General features: G+C 42.0%; 1 protein-coding gene across 2 annotated transcripts in view; it reads left to right on the top strand.

Moving 5' to 3' along the window:
* Window positions 1–7,455: 7,455 nt before the first annotated feature.
* The window catches only part of LOC103708293 (E3 ubiquitin-protein ligase HOS1), a 41,896-nt gene continuing 28,999 nt past the window's right edge, over window positions 7,456–20,352 (top strand). The window contains exons 1-5 of one of the 2 annotated variants that reach the window (XM_008793138.4): window positions 7,457–7,719; window positions 7,860–8,015; window positions 17,038–17,428; window positions 17,555–17,689; window positions 17,807–17,982. In XM_008793138.4, the coding sequence (XP_008791360.1) occupies window positions 7,914–8,015; window positions 17,038–17,428; window positions 17,555–17,689; window positions 17,807–17,982 (804 nt within the window). In that variant the 5' untranslated portion in view covers window positions 7,457–7,719; window positions 7,860–7,913. Of the gene's footprint in view, window positions 7,720–7,859; window positions 8,016–17,037; window positions 17,429–17,554; window positions 17,690–17,806; window positions 17,983–20,352 lie in introns of both variants that reach the window. The other variant, XM_026805098.2, reaches the window with a different exon arrangement.

Here is a 20,352-nt window from a genome sequence, read left to right as displayed (position 1 = left end):
GACGATTTATAGAACGCAAGGTACAGACACAACCTTCTTGCCTTCATCAGCAGGTATTATAGTCCTTGCATTATCAGAAGGAACGGAAAAATCAGCTAGTACTTCAACATCTGGTCCTGCCTCTAGGATGGCTAGGGCACGTATAAGCACTCCACGACAGCTATCAGGACCCCCTTCTTCCTCTGCAAGCTTAGGCACAATAAAGTTTCAAAGCTCTGAAGCTGCAAAACCACAACAGTGTGTAATCAAGTGAGCAGTTGTAATGCTCATCCATTCTATCCAAATAGAAAAAGAGCGAGAGAACCAACAAAGTTCCCAGTTGGACATACTTTACCTGGCTGCCAAAGAAACTTCGATGCACATTACAGTCCAGCCCTCCAATAAGCTCTTGTCCTCCCAACTTCTGCCCTGAATAGGTAAGAGTTGAGTAATTAGCTTTAAATTGTGCTATATTTTGATATCATGTCCTTTTACTACAAAATAATATATTTCATGGCTTACTCACCAATTACCCTGTCTGCCAACAAAATGAATCCAGCACAAGTCCCCTACACAGGCTTTCTAGTGCTTACAAACTCCCGCATTGCAGGGAACTACAATTCAAATAAATTGATATCTCAAAAGTTAAACCATTTTCTTTGCCGAATTAAAGGAAAACAAACTTCAGCACCATAAGTGCCTTACAAACACCCACATATAGACATGCATGCAGTAAGATCAGTCCAACAGTAGTATGAAATGACTTTGTCCAGATTCTAAAAAGGCAGGATTTACAACATAATTATAGGCATATAGACATGCATATATATATTTTTGGCATTTTGTACCTTTGAGATTTGGCCAAGTATTTGAGCTCATTTTGCTTTGTCTTTGAAGACTGACTAGGCATTTGAGCTCATCCTGCTTTATGTCCAGCTAGCACGATCCGAACTGCATAGTTTAGGTTCTGGCCTAGCTTTCACATAACAAAATCTGTGTTGGATTTTTGCCGATCCTTGTGCTCGGCATTCACCTCCAACTTAAAGTCTTAGAAAGTCGATGGAGTTTGCTACTCTTGAGCTCGTCTGTCAGCACACTTCAAGCGCCCAGATTAGGCATCAGGTCGGCTTCAAGCCCTTGTGTAAAAACCGAGTTTGGAGCCCCCCTTTAACTTTCATATTGTAGTGTGCTAGGGCGTCTTTTAGTTAGGAGGCCGTTGTGAGCTTCGACGCTTTTCGGCCTTGTAGGTTTCTGTAGGCCTTACTTGGGTGCTCGAACCAAGGTCGGGTCGCCCTCAAACTTTTCTCGAGGTCGAGAGAGTCTCATTGGCTCATGGTCGAAACCTCAGGGCGGCCCAAGCTTGGCTCTGGGCCGTCTTTGTAAATTTACCTCCTGTAATCGCGGAGCCCTTTGACTCGCAATCGACACTGCAGGACGCCCCGAGCTAAGCTCGAGGGACGATTTCGTAGATTTATATCCTGTAGTTGTGGAGCCCTTTGGCTCGCAATCGACACTGCAGGACGCCCCGAGCCGAGCTCGAGGGGCGACTTTGTAGATTTGTTTCCTGCAATCGCGGAGCCCTTTGGCTCGCAGTCGATACTGTAGGGCGCTCTAAGCCGAGCTCGAGGGGTGACTTTATAGATTTGCATCCTGCGACACTACAAGGCGCCCCGATCTCGGCCGGGGCGCGTGGGCGATTACAAAAGGTGTCCCAATCTCGGTCGGGGCGCGTCGGCGAATAGTATTGGCTGTTTTGGGGGAGGACGATTCGGGCATGACCATCACAGTCTGGCTGCCCCCTATGGGTCTCCCTTACAGCTCTTAATTCACTCTGCAGGGCGCCCCCACTCAAATCGGGGTGCCGTTGTTTGCAGTTAATGGGCCTCTTCGGCTCTTAACTCTGCAGGGCACCCCCACTCAGATCGGGGCACCGTTGTTTGCAGTTGATGGGCCTCTTTGGCTCTTAACTCTGCAGGGTGCCTCCACTCAGATCGGGGTGCCCTTGTTTGCAGTTGATGGGCCTCTTTGGCTCTTAACTCTGTAGGGCGCCCCCACTCAGATCGGGGCGTCATTGTTTGCAGTTGATGGGCCTCTTCGGCTCTTAACTCTGCAGGGCGCCCCGACTCAGATCGGGGCGCCATTGTTTGCACTTGATGGGCCTCTTCGGCTCTTAACTCTGCAGGGTGCCCCGACTCAGATCGGGGCGCCATTGTTTGCACTTGATGGGCCTCTTCAGCTCTTAACTCTACAGGGCGCCCCCACTCAGATTGGGGCAATGTTGTTTGCAGTTGATCGGCCTCTTCAGCTCCTAACTCTGCAGGGTGCCCCCATTCAGATCGGGGCGCCATTGTTTATAAGGTGCCCCAATCTCGGTCGGGGCGCTTCGGCGAATATTAAGGACGCCCCGATCTTGGTCGGGGCGCGTTGGCGAGTAGTATTAAGGGCACTCCAATCTCGACCGGGGTGAGTCAGTGAAGCTTTCCACGGTTGTGGGAGCTTTTTGGCCCGCAGTCAGCACTGAGAGGCGACTTTGTAGAGTTGCATCCTGCGGTTGCGGAGCCCTTTGGCTCACAGTCGACACTACAGGGCGCCCCGAGCCGAGCTCGAGGGGTGACTTTGTAGATTTGCATCTTGCAGTCATGGAGTCTTTTGGCTCACAGTCGACACTACAGGGCGCCCCAAGCCGAGCTCGAGGGACGACTTTGTAGACTTGTATCCTGCAGTCGCGGAGCCCTTTGGCTCGTAGTCGATACTGTAGGACGCCCCAAGCCGAGCTTGAGGGGCGACTTTGTAGATTTGTATCCTGCAGTCGCGGAGCCCTTTGGCTCGCAGTCCACACTGTAGGGCACCCCAAGCCGAGTTCGAGAGACGACTTTGTAGATTTGGATCCTGTAGTCGCGAATACCTTTAGCTCGCAGTCGATACTGCAGGGCGCCCCGAGCCGAGCTCGAGGGGTGACTTTGTAGATTTGCATCCCGCAGTCGTGGAGCCCTTTGGCTCACAGTCGACATTGCAGGGCGCCCCGAGTCGAGCTCGAGGAGTGACTTTATAGACTTGTATTCTGCAGTCGCGGAGCCCTTTGGCTCACAATCGATACTGTAGGACGCCCCGAGCCGAGCTCAAGGGGCGACTTTATAGATTTGTATCATGCAGTCGTGGAGTCCTTTGGCTCGCAGTGGACACCGCAGGGTGCCCCGAGCCGAGCTCGAGGGGCGACTTTGTAGATTTGTATCCTGCAGTCGCGGAGCCCTTTGGCTTGCAGTCGATATTGTAGGACGCCCCGAGCCGAGCTCGAGGGGTGACTTTGTAGATTTGTATCCTGCAGTCGCGCGAGCCCTTCAGCTTGCAGTCGATACTGCAGGGTGCCCCAAGCCGAGTTCGAGGGGCGACTTTGTAGATTTGTATCATGTAGTTGTGGAGCCCTTTGGCTCGCAGTCGATATTGCAGGGCACCCCAAGCCGAGCTCGAGGAGCGACTTTGTAGATTTGTTGCTCATGCCGTGGAGACAACTGAAGCGCGTCAAATTCATCTAGACATTTCCAAGATGTTTCAAAGAAGTCCTAGAAAATAATTTTCATTAATAATATATTTTGAGATTCTCGGAATTTCAACTTTGGAAGACTAATAGCTCGTAAGCTCCGGTCTGCTAGATCCGAGCTGGTGGGGATGAGGGCTTCGCCATTGCCCCCCGAGGTCAAGAAGCTACCACCATTTAGGGCACATGGTTATGGCGTTGATGGTGCCCGTGATGGGGCGATTCTCATTCGGCCCCTCGCGCGGCTCTAGGCTCTGTTCCTCAGGCTTTCTCATGTCTGCTTTAACCACGAACGAAGTGACCCAGCTGTCCTTGGCGGACAAGGGCCTCGATCTTGTCACGGAGCTGGTAGTAGTCCTCCGTATCATGGCCGTGGTCTCTATGATAGCGGCAGTACTTGTTCAAGCATTTCCGCTACTCTGATGGTTGCATCTTTGATGGGGGTTGGAGGTAGCCGTGATCCTCGATCTCCATGAAGATCTCTGCCTGGGTGGATGTGAGGGGAGCGTACTTCCCAAACTTTTGGAGGGGGCATATTTCCTGGGCTTTTGGAGGGGAGACCTTGGACGAGCCGGGCTCTTAGGTCGAGGAGGATCTCTCTTGCATTGGGAGGATTTGCTCCTTGGTCAGTCGCACTCCTTATGGTGCTCCGCGATTTGATCCCGGAGCATCTGGATTTGTCGCTCCAATTTCTCGACTTTCTTGTCAAGCTCGGCGACGAACGAAGCTCCTGCCTGCCGGAGGCCTTGAACAGCTGCGGTAAGTGTTTGGACTTGCTGGGCGAGCAGGTGAAACTGCTCTGGCTGGACTTGAGGAATTTGATCCGCCGGTGTAGGTGCCGCAGGGGATGGACTTTGAAGCAAGTTGCTAGGAGTTGGTACCTGGCATCTCGATGCATTTAGAGCTTCATGACTCCTTAACCTCATGATCACAACTCAGGCCCTCCTTCTAGCGCCAAATATTGTGGTTCAAATTTAGCCCGAGGGTGACCACGCCGGGGAAGTCGAGGGAGTTGCCGGCCGGAGCGAAGAAAGGGAGGCCACCTCCCATATGACAGCGTACCTGCATAAAGCCTCACCGATGGTTCCGATGAGGACCCTCCGACATTCAAGTTAGAATGAATTTTAGTTGGTCCAAAAATTCTTAAGCATTACCTGATGGAGCTATTTATAGACCCCGTAGAGGTGCCCAGGTGGCGGAGGTATGGTCCATCCACATCATGGGAGGAGATGGATTTTAGCCAGATGGCGCGCGGGTAGAGCTTGCTTGAGACGCACGGTGTAGGCCGTTCTTGTGAACGGTAAAGCATTGATAGGTGTGGCAAGGTTTGGTTGGAGCAGCATGGCGTCGTTCTTAGTTGTCGTTGGCCAACAAGCAAAGCATGGCGCGGTAAATTTGTAATGTAAGCCACGTATATGGGCGTGAGCGCATACGTGGATGTGGTCGTGGGCGAGGTCGAGCTCGATGAGAGGTCGCATCATATACTTGGCGAGGTCGGCCCAGTGGGCGTTGAGGTCGGGCTCGCTTGGGGGCCATGACATATGTTTAGTGAGGTCGGCTTGGCGGGTGCTGAGGTCGGCCTAGCCTCCTCGATTCCAGAGTTTGCTCGGCATGGTGCTCTGAGCTCGAGGGTCGGGGCACGTTGTTGGATAGGGCGCCCCGAACTTGGCCGTGGCGCGTCGTCAAATATTAAGGGCGCCCCGAGCTCGGTCGGGGCGCGTTATCGAGTATAAGGGCGCCCCGAGTTTGAGTCGGAGCGTGTCAGTGAATATAAAGGCGCCCCGAGTTCTGTCGGGGCGCGTCGGCAAATATAAGGGCGCTCCGAGCTAGGCCGAGGTGTGTCATCGTATATTCCTACGGTCAAATGAGCTCTTTGGCTTGCAGTCAACGCAGCAGGACGCCCTAAACTCGGGCCCGGAACGTTATTATAAGCATCAGAGGAGGTTGCTGCAGGTCATAGCAACAGAGAAATCCGGTCGAGGTCGGCTGAGCTTTCAGCGAAGTCCAAGATCGGACTAGCTCTTAGCAGGACCGAGGTCTGGTCTGGTCGGTACTAAAGTCTGCCTGGCTAGAATGGGATGATCCCTTGTCCTGAACAAGACGATCCATTTTGCCCCCCATCAATATGTATATATATGTACATACATATATACATATATATATATGTATTTGTATGTATATATATGTATGTATTTGTATGTATTTATATATATATATGTATATATATATGTACATATATATACATATGTATGATATATATATATATATATATACATATGTTTATACATATGTGTATATATATACATACATATAGATATATATACATACATACATATACATACACAGAGAGAGAAAGTCTAGTGGAGAGAGAAAATCCAGCAAGAAAGAATCTCAGTCCAATTCAATCGGGGGTTTGGGTTTGGTTGTCAACAGCATGGGTCAACCTTGATCAATCAACATGTCTGGCCCAAAAAGAGAGAGAAAGGAGAAAGAGGGAGAAGAGAGGAGAGAGAAAGAAGAGAGAGACCTTGTCTTCTTCTCCAAAATAGGAGAGAGCCCTCTCCCTTTCCTCTTCGGATCAAAGAGGGCGACAAGGACGGTGGCTAGCCCTAGCGACGGTGGCCACGAGAGGTGGTCTGTCGGCCGTTGCCTCGCCAGTGATGATAGTCGGAAGGAAGAAGAAAAATAAAATAATAGGAGCAAGGGGTGATCAAACTTCACATGGATCATGGTCGGTTTCCCAGACTGACGACCATGCAATCTCGACGATCGAGGAAGTGGCGAAGTCCGGCCCGAATTGGCGGCCGGTGGTGATGAACGCTGGCGAAATGGACACCGAAACAGGGCTCTTCTATTTCGGATTGAATCCCGGTGATTAGCCGTCTCAAACTCAAGCAAGGATAGCTATAAAACTAGAAAAAGAAGGAGAAGGTAGCGTAAGGCAATTACCTCGATCCGGCGAGATTCCGATGGCCCTTTCCGGTGATGAATCAAAGAGGAGGCTCGAAGAAGCAACCTTGGAATCGGAGGCGATTTCCGGCGATTCTGGAGGCAAAAATCAGAGGAGGGGGAGGGGATCAAAATGGGCAAGATGTCCAAATTCAATTCGAACTTGGATTGCTCTCGGAAAGCCCTCTTTCTGTCGGTAATCAGGAAGGAAGGAGACAACTATCAGAGTCTTCTTCTTTACTTCATCGTGCCACATACGCGGTGCAGCTGGGCATAGCCCCCCTTCGGGCCGGCCCACAAGCCCAAGGATTTTTTTTTTGTTGGGCATACATATACATATACATACGTATGTAGGAAAATATACATACATACATATACACACACACACACACACAAACACACATATACATACATATATATATATATACACACACACACATTCATATACATACATACATACATACATAACATATACATACATATATATCCCTAAATCCTAAACTCTAAACCCTCAATCTTAAACCCCGAACCAACCCCGAACTCTAAACCCTAAACCCTCAATCCTAAACCCTCAACTCACAACCCTCAACTCTAAACCCTCAACCCTCAATCCTAAACCCTAAATCCTAAACCTAAAACCCAAAACCTAAAACCCCAAATCCTAAAGCCCTAAGCCCTAAGCCCTAAGCCCTACAACCCTAAACCCTAAGCCCTAAACCCTAAACCCTAACCTCTAACCCCCAAATCCTAAACCCTAAATCCCTAAACCCAAACCCCAAACCCCTAAACCCCAAACTCCTAAACCCAAACCCCAAACCCCAAACTTCTAAACCCAAACCTCAAACCCTAAATCCTAAATCTGTATTATTGTTTATTGTTGCTAAATATATATTAAAGTTTTAGAAATGTTGAACTTATTCTTGATGGTCGTTTTGATTTTGATTTTGGTCCCATTCAAGTTGGATCTTCACTAGAATAAGCTTAAACCGATCCAACCCTAACCGTGCACTACCCCACCGTCTCTGACCTTACATCCATGATCCATCCCCCGATCCCACGTATCGCCGTCCCTCCTCCTCCCTCCATCGTCTCCTGTCCGCTCCGTTCCGACTCCCCTCCTCTCTCTCCTCAACGTTCCTTCTGCATTCCTCCCTTCCGGCTGTCAAATCCCCCTTCTCCCTATTTTTTGGTTGTGCTATTTCATCTAGGCGAAACCTCGCACGTGTAGGAACCCCCTTTCTCTGGGCTTCCTGCAGGTTTCCCCTTGGCCGCGATGCCTCCTCTTCTTCTTGCTCCTCTTCCTCCTTCAAAACCTTAACCCCTCTTTCTCGACATCCCTTTTTGATACTCTTCTGCCATTAGTCTCTCACTGCACCGTTTTCTCTCCCATTTTTAGGGTTTTCGATCACCGTTACTCCTGGAAAGGCAGACGATTGACGAAAAGGAGGACATGGATCGAACAAGGTTGTCTGGTAGGGTTCCGTTATCTTTCAAGACTGGCAATGACCGTGCTGCTCGATGGATGCCAAACTATGGCAGCAGTGCCATTCAGGTACGGGCTCTTGGTCTCTCCCTCCTAATTCTGGAGCCCTGTTTTATATTTTTGCGTTAAACTTGATGCTTATTTTTCTGCTTATGCTTCAAAACGGAAGTTGGATGGCAAAAAGCTAGAGCTTGCGGCTACTGTGCCAGTTCTTTCTTTCTCTCTCTGCTAGAATTTCTTTAGCCCTGTCTAGGTCATTTGCTCCTTATCTATTAAAATATGATCTACAGACACTTTGAGCATGTGCTCTTTTAAATCTTGAAGAAAATGTTTCAGAATGCAAGGCATTAGTTTTTCTTCAATATTTAATTGTATCTTAGAGAAAGGAGAGTAACAATTATCTGTGAGGCTTCTCAGGAAGAAACTTGTTTTGACATTATTTTAGAGTAAGGAAGCTGAAAGAGAGAAGGCAAAAACCTCATTACAACTGTTCTAGTCTTGATGTTATTTGGTCCTAGTAGCCTATGATAAGCAAATGATGATGTTGCTATTTCAATTGTGGATGGAGTAATTGTTCATGGTAACTTGCATGACAAGAAAGGAAGTGCTGATGCCTCCTTAGGTATTGGAATGCCTTGGCAAATATGTTGGCAACTCAACCATTTGATTTGAGTGCCCCTTCATCTTCAGCATAACTTATTATTTCATTGATATAACTGGACAGCTAGATTTTTTTTTTAATACAATGCTACAAATTTTGATTAGGTGCTCCATGATTAGTTGCTTGTGTATAGATTAACATTCTGTTCATTGATTGAACAAATTACCAAATTCAAATTATTGCTGGAGGGATAGCTTTGAAGGAAAACATTTAGTAACAAATGATACAATAGTCATGGGAGGTGCTGGGTTACATAACTAGCCTATCAGTCTTGCACATGTAGGTGCTCCATGATTATCTTCTACTGTATAGGTTGTCATTCTGTTTGCTGCTTGGACATATTTGCCAATTTCTAATGATTAAAGAAGGGATACCTTTGAAACAATGAAAAGGCTAACATATTAAGGTTTGCTGGTACAAAAGACATGAAAGATGCTAGCTTACATGATTAACTAGCCTTTAGAATGAAACCTTGCATATAAAGCTGAAGTATTTGTTCTGGTTCTTTAGAATAAAGCTGATGTAAAATCATAGTGATTATAACAAAATTGACTTTGTATTATAAACAAGTGTTTTAAGGATGCAATTTAGGTCTTCTACACAGTGGAAACTTATGTTTCCATTGCATTTAGATTTAGGATGCATGAAACTTAAATATTCCCATTGTAGAAGGGACTAATGGAGAGACGACGGACTCCTCATCTCATTAGGCTTATCGTGCATCAGGATCAGTGTTGATGGCTTTCTGGAGTAGGAGTTGATGAATGGTCGAGGAGTGCTGCCATGCTGTGGATCTTCTGGAATAGGAAGCTTCTTGGGAGTTTGATGGTGCTCAACTCTTTGAGGAACAACGCAGAGTTTGATTGGAGGTTGACAGATGGCTAGTTAAGGATGCTTGGAGAGCACATCGAGGGCGTTGGACCGTTGGTGTCACTACAAGAATTTATACATTTAGCAATAAAAAAAATTTGTTGCTAAAAAATAATTTTGTCGCCTATAGTATTTGGTGATGAAAATAATTTCGTCGCTAGGTTTGTAATTAATGCCTCATCACTAAAATTCTTCTATGATGAAATAGTAGTTTATCACAAAATATTCAATATTTTATAATGAAATAAATTTTGTTGCTAACATATATATAATTCGCGGCAAAATAATTTGCCACTAAAAGTAAGTAGATGACGTTACCGAAACATCTATTTTATCAAGAAATGTCAGCTCCAAGGGTCATGTGCGCTTTTTTTTTTTGCTACAGAAGTAATTTTTTCCATGACGAAAGCACTTTCGTCAAAAGATATTTTACTAATGAAACTTTCCTTATCCCAGAAAGATGGCTATTAGTGATGATACTATTTCGTCACTCAAAATTAAGTATTCTTTCTGAAAATGAGTAGGATATTATCCAATCAAATCTATTCCTATATTCTTTCTGAGTTGGATTGACGATATGGATTTGGATATATGCTTAAAATTTTAAATGCAGGGAAGAATTTCTTATATATATATACACGTACACCTATACAAAGGATTGAATCAAGGATGGCGGAATTGTCCCAAGTCGCCCGATTCGTGGTGTACTGTGCTGCACCAGCGGCAGATGGGATGGTTCTAGGGAGCAGAATGAGAAACTAGCAATGGATGGGGAGAGGAAGGGTGGCAGACGGCTGATGAAGACCGATGGAGGGCCGCAGAGCTGCACAAAGGGGCAAATGAGAGGCTCCGCCTCTGATTCTTCTGTTTCGTTTGAAATAGGGGTCCTAGAGGGGATTTTTTTAACTTCAAAAAAATTAAGCGAAGTCGGCATTAGAAAGGGGCCTCTTTTTTAATTTTTAATTTTTTTCAAAATTTAAAATGGTCCCATCCGAGATCTCTATTTCGAACAAAACAGAAAAATCGGAGGCAGAGCCCCTCCTCCGCCCTTTTGCGCGGCGTTCCAGCCCTCTGTGGCCCTTTGCCGGCCTCAGTTGGCCTTCCACTAGCCTCCGTCTCTTTCCCTCCCTTCCTCTCTCTTTCTCTCTTCTCCTCTCTTCGTTCTTCCTCCCCCCGCCTTCCCTGTTATATTAGTACGGGCCTCGCGTGGAATGATATGGGGGCATGCCGAACTGTGCTATTGGGCAGCCGGTCTGTCCCGGTGTTGGCATAGCAATCATTGGATTAAGCCCAAGATTTCTGGGATTGTTACCTGCTACTCAGCCATCGTGACAACATTAGCTTGTAATATGAAGATATGTTTTATCATACATATTTGGTGGCCGTTCTGTTCTATCATTCCATGCAAGAACTTGTTCATGTTATAAAATATACTCATCTCATATTTTAATAATTAATTATTTTTATAAACAAATCAATCCTCTTCTTTTTGACAAAAGTAAAAAATGAATAATTTCATTGGTCATGCAAGTTTCATAATTACGTCTTAGACCATTACGTGGTTACGGTATGTCACTTGCAATTATGATATGGATTACATTCCCAACCTATAGTTATTTAATTGTTAAACTAACTTGACTCATATAACTTGTTCATCAAAAGAATCGGATCAAATCAAGTTGAAAATAACATATTTAACCCATCAAAAAATTTCATAATATATAATCAATTTCATTAAATTTACTATCCTGCTAATAACCAATAAGCATTACAGAGTTTTTTCATGAGAGTAGCTAAAAGGTATTATGCATCCCCCTATATCAATAAATTATTCGTAATATACCGTTAATTAATTAATAATCACTAATGTATATAAAACTATTACCAAATAGATTGTGGTCAAATGAAGTTGTAAATGGCATATTAAACCAGCAAAAAATTTTAAGTACATATAGTACATATAATAGTCAATATATTATCATTATCTCTAAAATATATTGGATATATGTAATATTAATTAGTGAAAAAATATTTTGAAGATCTATTTTGTTGTTAAATAGTCAATATTCTACAATAAAATAATATGTGTTGCTAACAAGAATATGTTTAACGCTGAATCACTATTATTGCTAAATCACATAAATAATTTGCAATGAAAACTATTTCATCATAAAGTTATACAACGATGTATGGGTGATAAAATCTAATTCATTGTTAAATAGTTAGTATTATAAGACAAATGTTGCCAATGAGGGTATATCTAATTATGAAATATGATCATTGCTAAAAGTTAATTAGATAATTAGCAACAAAAATAATTTTTATTGTAAATTTTTTCAAGGAAGAATGCATAATAAAACATTGTTTTGTCACCAAATACTCTACATTATGCAACAAAATATTATTTTATTTCAAAAAATATTATTTAAATAATATTCTGTGATGAATGTTTTATTTCGTTGCCTTACAGTACTTGTTAGTGAAAAATTGTATTTTGTAGCAAAATATTTTGTCGTTGATTAACCATTTTGTTGTAGAGTGTATAGATTCAACGGCGAGGATGAGCTGAAGGAATGGATGGAAGTGACGATGGGATCACGAGGGTTATAGTGACTCTCAATGTAGGTCTAGATAACAAAGAAGATTGTTAAGAATTGCTTCTCTGGGAGCGAGATAGTAGAAGCAATCATTCACCACCTAGATTGAGGCAGAAAAGGTTGGTGAAGAGGGCTTGATGGTGGCAGTGGTAGATGAGGCAAAAAGACACTAACCAAGGAAGAGAGAGTAGAAGCCTAATGGGGTCTAGATTCCCTCTTCTCTCTACTAATCCCATGTAAGGTGGGAATATTTAAGTTCCACTTGTTCTAAAATCAAGGGGAATGGAAACATAAAATTTTTATTCTGTTGAGGACCTAAACCGCGCTTGTGTTTAAAAATGCAGTGCGTAAGATCGCATACACGGATTCAGTCACCTGATTGTACCAATTTCCCTATATGCCAAGGTTTTAAATACTGTTGGGATAGTGAGGCATCCCACTTTTCTGAGTGCCTAGAGTGGGCGAGTCGGAAAATGGATTGGGAAAGGACGGGACATCTACTAACCTAAGTGTCGGTAGGGGATGTCTTGTTCCACAGAAATATGGGGATGGCCCCGCCCCTGGTATTTGAAACCTTGCTATATGCGATTATTAAATGCACTCATACTACCTATGGACCAAATAAGCTGCCCACTTAGCAATGTTTGACCATGTGCTCAGCCTACCTAGCATCGTGCAGCTACATATGTGGCTTGCTTAGTCTTCTTAGGCCACATATGTGGCCCACTCTTATGTGGGCCTATGTGAATTGAAAGATTCAAGTCGATGGTTAGGTTGAGAGTAGATTTTATGTGAGCGGCATATTAGTGTTAGTAACATATTTTAATTAAATAAATGCCTATTGTTCTTAGATATTGAGTACTAAGCAATATGCACTACTTGTTAGTTGTTTTGTAATAAATATTGCCATTATTTATCCAAGAAATTTTACTATCATTATTGTTGTTTTATTCTATTTAAATATTTTATTTATTTCTAAATAGTTTAGAAATACTAACTGCATATCTGTTGGCATATGCAGCCTGCATACAACCGCTGCTTTTAGAACAATGAAAAAACAAAGATCTAAAAGAACTAGTGAGTTTTGCTGGTACCTGATGGAAAAAAATGAAAGAAGAGAAGGAACTTAGAGATGGCATATTTTAGATTTCAATTGAAGAAAAATATGGTGGACATTTAAAAAGCATAGTGCGATTAAAGAATTTACTGATAGTGCTAATATTTGAAAAGCTGTGATGAGTGTTAGAAGTTGATATTGATGACAATAGATCCAGCCATGTTATTTCTGCACAAATGCAAAAAATGCTATGCCTAAGGCTCTAATAGGTAGACGAACACAACAAGAACCCTTTTATTGTATTCAAAATCTGGTGCACAAAAGAATGGAGCGAGAGACGAGCATACCTAATTTAAATAGAATTCAGTTGATGGATTGGAGACGTGAATGTTGGTGCTATGCTATTAACAATTACTTTCAGGAGCTTGCCCAAAGATTAGGACTGTTTTTTCCTAGTTGCTTTGACCAAAGGACATTGTTTAGTAGCTGTAAACATAATTAGATTATCCAGCATATCAAAGTGAGAAAGATATAATTTCACTACAAATGTTGTAGTGAACAATGGATTACTACTAGGAGTAAGACAACTTGCCCTTATGCTGAGATTAGTCAAACTAGGAATAGAATGGGCTAGTAGTTGGGCTAGTGTAGGGTGACTGATACACATAGAAAGAGCCCTTATGCTGAGATAACTTTACATAATGCCAACTATGGTGGTGGTTGTGTCATAACCATGGTTTACAGTATTAGATCATATCGCCTGGTACCGGGCATACCCTATTGTATTGGCAGCAAACTGATAAAATTCGGTGTGGAGTGGTACCGAGTGTCGGTAACATGAACTAACCTGTACCGTACCAGCATGGTACTAGTATGATTACCATAATTGGTAGTGGGAACCATGGTCATAATGGTGATTTAGATGGTGGTGTTATCATGGCCTTGATGCCATTGAGATTGGTGTAAAGATATTTGATTTTGATCTAAAGATGATATATCAAATATGTCAATGATCAAGAACAATAAAAGTTCAAAAGACCACATACCTATGTGCCAGATTGTTAAAATTACCACCTAGTCATTGGTCAACAGGCCTTTGTTTTAGTTATCAATATATATGTATATCTGCTTTTTTAAGCCATGCTCCAAACAGTGGTCGCCATACCGCCCTGTATCACCTTGTACTTGGTGTATCATACCATAATAGTAGAGGTCCGATGTGGGATAGGGGTTGACCTAGCTTGTATTGAGTGAAACTGATTGGTTCTTCCTAGTTTCATGTTGCATCGATCTGTAGTGACATGCTTTGGGCAACACCATGGTTGGGGATAAGAAAAAGGATCTCCCAACCCTATGTTAGTATGGGGAGTATGCTGTACTAGACCAGGCGTACTGTACAGTAATTAGAGCTGGTCATGAGTTGGACTTGAGAATAGAAAAGGTCAAATTTTAAATAGGCCCGGCCAAAGCCCGATTAAAAATGAATAGTGTTCAGGCCCAAAGCCCGGCCTGTGATAAGCTCTAACTATAATGATAGGATACCGGTACAACCAAGGTCCGCCGTACCGGTACCGGTCGGCGTACCGGTGGCCGGCCGGACCGGTACGGTACCGGTCCGGTCCGATACGTACCGGCCGGTACCGGTACGGTACGCGGTGGTTTCAAAAACCACAGCGTGCGGCGCTGTGGTTCTAAAAAAAAAAATCGTACCCGTGCGAACCGGCCGGTTCGCACCGGTACGAGGCCGGTACCGGCCGGTACGGGCTTCGAACCGAACCGGCCGGTACGGGCCCGTACCGGCCGGTTCGGATAAAAAACGGAAAATACCGATTTTTTTGCCGTTCCGGTACCGGTCTAGGACCGGACCGGTGCGTACCGGCCCGTACCGGCCGGTACGGCATTCCATGGTACAACAGCTAGTGCTGGTACAATGAACCTTGCGCCCAATTTTTTTTTTCATTATTACAACTAAAATAGGGTACATTTTCCTCAAAATAAGGTGAAATAATGTAAATGAAAACTTAAGTTATAATCTCCAAGCTTCTCTTTCACCTAACCCAGCACCTCTCTATTAGAAGTCTTTGGTAAGTGGCAATCAATTCCTCCAGTCCACTGGTAGTCCTATGTCTGCCAATTTGTTACCCACCAGATGATTTCCAACAGCCTTACATAACCTCCAATAGCCCTTTGCGAGGTTGTTGGTTGTCGTATGTCTGCTAAAAGGCTCCTAAACAAGTATCAATTTTGCCTTACTTTTATCTCTTATCTTCCTAAGTTAGTTCCTGATGCAACACATGCAGCTAGTAGGTACTATGACCACTTGGACCATGCCAAACTTTGCATGAGCTAGTGGATTCACGAGAGAAGACTTCAAATTTTAGCCAATGGATTTTTGCATAAGTTTTTCATTGAAAAACATATCGAGTTTTAACTAGGATATTTGTAGCATGTTTCCTTATTATTGGGTCCTATTTCAAGTATGATTTTTTACCGGGTTTAATGCCTGAATTAGGGTAGGATTATGTTCTATATATATGCATGTAATATATTATATGGGGTAATCTTTTGATATATTAATAAAATTTCTTGGAGAGAACACCCTTCACCAAACCATGAGTTCTTCCATGCAATTTGCTTCTATTAGTGGGTTGATATTTGAAGTGTAATCCCGGCAATCAACTCACTCTTCATCCTCCTTTTATTCTTTTTTTGCCTCACTTTTTACCTTCTCTTATCCATTTTCTTCCCCCTTTCTTTTTCTTTATCCATTCCTTTTTCTTCTCTTCTTCTTCCCTTTTGTTTTTCTATTTTCATCCTTATCTTCTCTTCTTCTTTTACCTCTCTTTTTTTCCCTTTTTCAACTTCAACTATCTTGTAGTCATTTTTCATCTTCCCTGTTTATTTTTTATTTTTTCAGTTTTTGCTGATTGTTTTACTCCTTTTGCTTTATATGTTTTCAATTCATTTTTCTCCTCTATTATTTCTGTTTTCTTTACACCTTTTGTTTGACCTCTCCTTATTTTGTTTTTGACAGCATTACTGTGACTTGTGGACTTGTATGTGATCAAATCATTTCTTGGTTTTAGTTAATCTTATTCCCTAATATCCTATAATAGTTTGTTTAGTTGTTTATCTTTATGATCTGGAAAAAATAAGGTTAATAGCATATTTTTGACCCATTTATTTATTTATGCATTTATGGTCTTTCAAAAGATGGGCTACCTAAATTAGGCAGTCTGCCTATTTGACTAGGCTGTAAGGGTCTGTGTCAACTAGAGAATACCGAGATGCCTTGCTTACCCTGTCAATGGAGGTGAGCCAATAAATCATCATTGTGATGTTGGTCAAAGAAGCAGATTGGAGCATATGTCGATCCATCCAATTGGCAGGGAACTAGCAATTACTGTGACTAGAGAATCATGGCACCAAACCTTGAGTTATGTGACGCTGGGAATGAACTATAATTAAGCATCCTTTGTTACAAATGTTGTTTCTCACTTATATTCTAAACTTTATCTATGAAAGAAGTGAACTAGTTAATTCAAGCTTCTTCACTTACATTTCCAGCCAAATCCTATGTCCACTTTGGCATAGATGAGATGCTATATGCGGCCAAGATTCAAACCCTTCAGTGATGTTGCTAGTTTGCACTCTAACATTGTTAAAAGATCCAGGATTGTATTTTCTCATGATTATGTCCTCAGTCTTCTGTTTGTCTGGCCTTTTATCTTTAGAATTTTGACATAATTTTTCTGGAGCATATATATATACACACACACACACACACACATATTTCTGAAATATTCTCACAGTTGCTGTGTTGTAAAACCTTACATAAATAAAATGGTTCATTTGCTAATAAAGCCTCATGTGAACTGTCACTGTGATAATGCCATCTTATATCAGGATGCACTGGAGCACTTGGCATCAATGGATCTAATTGAACTATGTAATGAAGCAAAGATTGAATGTTGCCGAGCAACTAGAGATTTGAGGAACTGTGGACGCTATGTGCAACACGTACTTAACTCGTGTGGGCATGCCTCTTTATGTGCAGAATGCTGGCAGAGATATGATGTATGCCCAATTTGTAGAACACCAATACCAAACAATGGAAATAGAGTCCGACTTCGTCTGTATTATAAATGCACTGAGGCTGGTCTTATCTCCAAACGAGATGATGACAGATTTCAAGAAAAGGAAGATGGCAGGGAGCATACAATGGCTGATGTTGAACGTCTATATTCTCTGTTCGATGTTGCACTAGAAAACAATCTTGTTTCTTTGATTTGCCACTGTATCCTTCTCTAAACATTTATCTTCCTTGAAATTGTTGTGTAGATGCTCATAGGCGCATCATATTCACATTTTATCTGCTTTTCAGTTTTCTAAATTTTCCAGTTGTTACCTTACAAATACACAGATGTTTCAGATGTCTGTATGGATGAGAATGCTGTGTCAAGTGATCCTGTTCTTGCTTTTCTTTTGGATGAAGTGGTTGTGAAGGACTGGTGCAAGCGAACATTTAAGAAAATCATTTATGATCTTCATGAGATTTGTATCCTAAAGTAGTTATAGCCTTTCGTGAAGGATAAAGTTTAGATTTTAGAAGTTTGTAAATGTGCATCAATGTTTTAATGGACATGTTACAGGTTGTGGCTTAACAATGATATAGATAAACTTGGTCTAGAGGCAATGCAATCTGAGCTGTCTCTGTTGCAAATGTTTGCATTGCAGTTAACTGGCATTTCTAATGTTCTTGAGGTTATGGATTCATTGTTTAAGGAGACCTTTTCAGGTCAGCTTCATGACTTGCATCACCTTTTGGAGAACACATTGAAGGCAAAGCAGGTTCTCTTTCCCACTCTACTAATTGCAGCTACGAGTATGTTGTAAAAACCAATTTTCTATCTACTTCATCATGTTAATATACCATGCTTACCTACATCTTGTTGCATTCTAGAAACAGAAAAGAAACTAATTTTCTGAGGGCAGCTGGAAAATTGATTTATAGCCTTATATTGTTTTTTCAACATTTCTATACAGTTACATGACACGGAAATGGTTCCCACATATGTAGTGTTGTTTTACTCCATTCAGTTTCTTCCCATTTTACTCTTCTTTATGATTGATCTGCTATGCTCTTGCTCACTGTACTTTCATATATCTGATACCTTTGTTTAAAATTATGTTGTCACACATTTTCTGTCCATAATTTGATATGAAGTCCTGGCTACTCAACTTAGTAACATTTATCTAAGGATGTAGTTCTTTGCAAGTATAGGGGAAAGGAGAAGAAAAGAATTTTATGTGCAAAAAGGAAAGTGTGACTGCTTAAGTTGTTTGGTTCAATCAGAAATGGTAGACCATTTTTTCTTGAACCATGTGGAGGAATGGAGATGAAAATGGAGAGATGTAAGGAGAAGATTAGCTTTAATTGCCCCTGCTTAACGTATGGATAAATTTTCATTTTTTTTGATCTTTGAAACAATAAAAGCTGAAGCTGAAACTTCTTATGCTCATCAAGAATTTTTATATCCTAAAGTATAAAACTGTCCTGCAAGATGAGCAACAGAGAGGTCCCCCCCCCCTTCTCCTCTCTTTTTAAGTATCTGCTACGGAAAGCAAACAAACATGCGGTGAACTACTTTAAGGGCCTGTTTGGGTGCACTAGAATACCATAGGATTTTTAAGGACCATAGAAATTCGGGATTCCATGGAAATGAAAAAATTTAGCCAGATTTAATTTTTCTTTTTCCAGGATTTGCATGCGAGAGGTCATGATGCTTGTTACCTGTGCTCATAATCTTTTCAATGTTCTAACTCATCCTTAGTCTTTCCCTTCTTTCCAAGCGTTGTCATGATTGGGTGCTACATTCACCATCACTTTGGCTGCCCCACCTTGCAGAAGTCTATCTTCTCTCTCTAACTTTATGTAAATTAAGGTTGGGGGATGGGTTAGAAATAAAAAGGAGTGTTACGGACTGGATCACAGAGGAACCTGTTGAATCAATGTTGGAAGGCCATTAAAAGAGGTGGAATTTTAGTAGGAAATGATGATTTGAAGAAAGAGGTTGCAGGAGGGAATGTGGGATGGAAGGCTTAAGTGAACTCATTCTTGAGGCCTTTCATGATGCTTTGATGAATGGGAGAAGATTGTGGCTAGAGGCTTCTGAAGCATGAGTGCCGATTGGTTTTGAATTACTATTGAGCATTGAAGGGGAAACATACACAGTTTTGAGGTACAGGGAGAGGAGGGAGGGAATGTAATTTTTTAATCTTCTTTAACATTTGTTTGAAAATGTAGAGGACTTGCACTAAGCTTAGCATTGTTGCATGCTAGTGCATGCCAGCTACTAGTGTGGAGTGTGGTGACGGTACATGGTGTTTAAAACTTTACTCAACATTTTTTTACAATGCTCAGGTCTACATTGAATACAATTGATCTGACTTGCAACTCCTAATTGAGCATAACTAATTGCTATACATTTATTTCAAAATATCTTGTACGTGGCTAGTTAGATCCAATCCAACCCATTCTTTAACTTGTTGGTCTAACTGCTAATTTCAGCATTTGGTTTTATGTGTTGATTAAGGAGGTCGTCGATTGAATCCTACCTGTTCATGGTTGTAGAGAACATGCTTAGGCAGGGTCCTCATCATTCTTATGTCAGTCACCATTCCGGCATCATTCTTATGCTGAACACCATTCCAACATCATTTTAATGCCAGACATTGAAACATTTTACTAGACGATTTTATGATGACTTTAATTGTTAAGTTTTGCAAGATCTCAAACCTCTTTGGCCCCGTTTGGAGAAGCTGTTGGCAGTAGAGCTTTTGGAAGTAAAGCTTTCTGAACTAGAGCTTTTATAAAAAGTTGTTTGCTGTTTGGTAACTATATTTCTAAAGTACTGTGCCACTTTAACATGTGTTTGATAAACAAACTGAGAAAATACTTTTTGGTATGACAAAATGACCACAAAGGACATTGCATACTATTATACAACAGAGCATAAAAAAATATAATATGTATTAATACATACATATTATATTGGGGGAGCTGTTAGCAGTAGAGCTTTTGAAAATAGAGCTTTTGGAAATAGAGCTTTTATAAAAAGCTGTTTGTTGTTTGGTAATTACATTTCTAAAGTATTGTGCTACTTTAACATGTGTTTGGTAAACAAACTGAGAAATTGAGAAAGTACTTTTGGTATGACA

The sequence above is a fragment of the Phoenix dactylifera genome, chromosome 16, assembly GCF_009389715.1.
Source record: "Phoenix dactylifera cultivar Barhee BC4 chromosome 16, palm_55x_up_171113_PBpolish2nd_filt_p, whole genome shotgun sequence".
Lineage (NCBI taxonomy): Eukaryota > Viridiplantae > Streptophyta > Magnoliopsida > Arecales > Arecaceae > Phoenix > Phoenix dactylifera.
The sequence above is the reverse complement of the archived record's forward strand: the minus strand, read 5'-3'. Positions and strand labels throughout refer to the sequence as shown.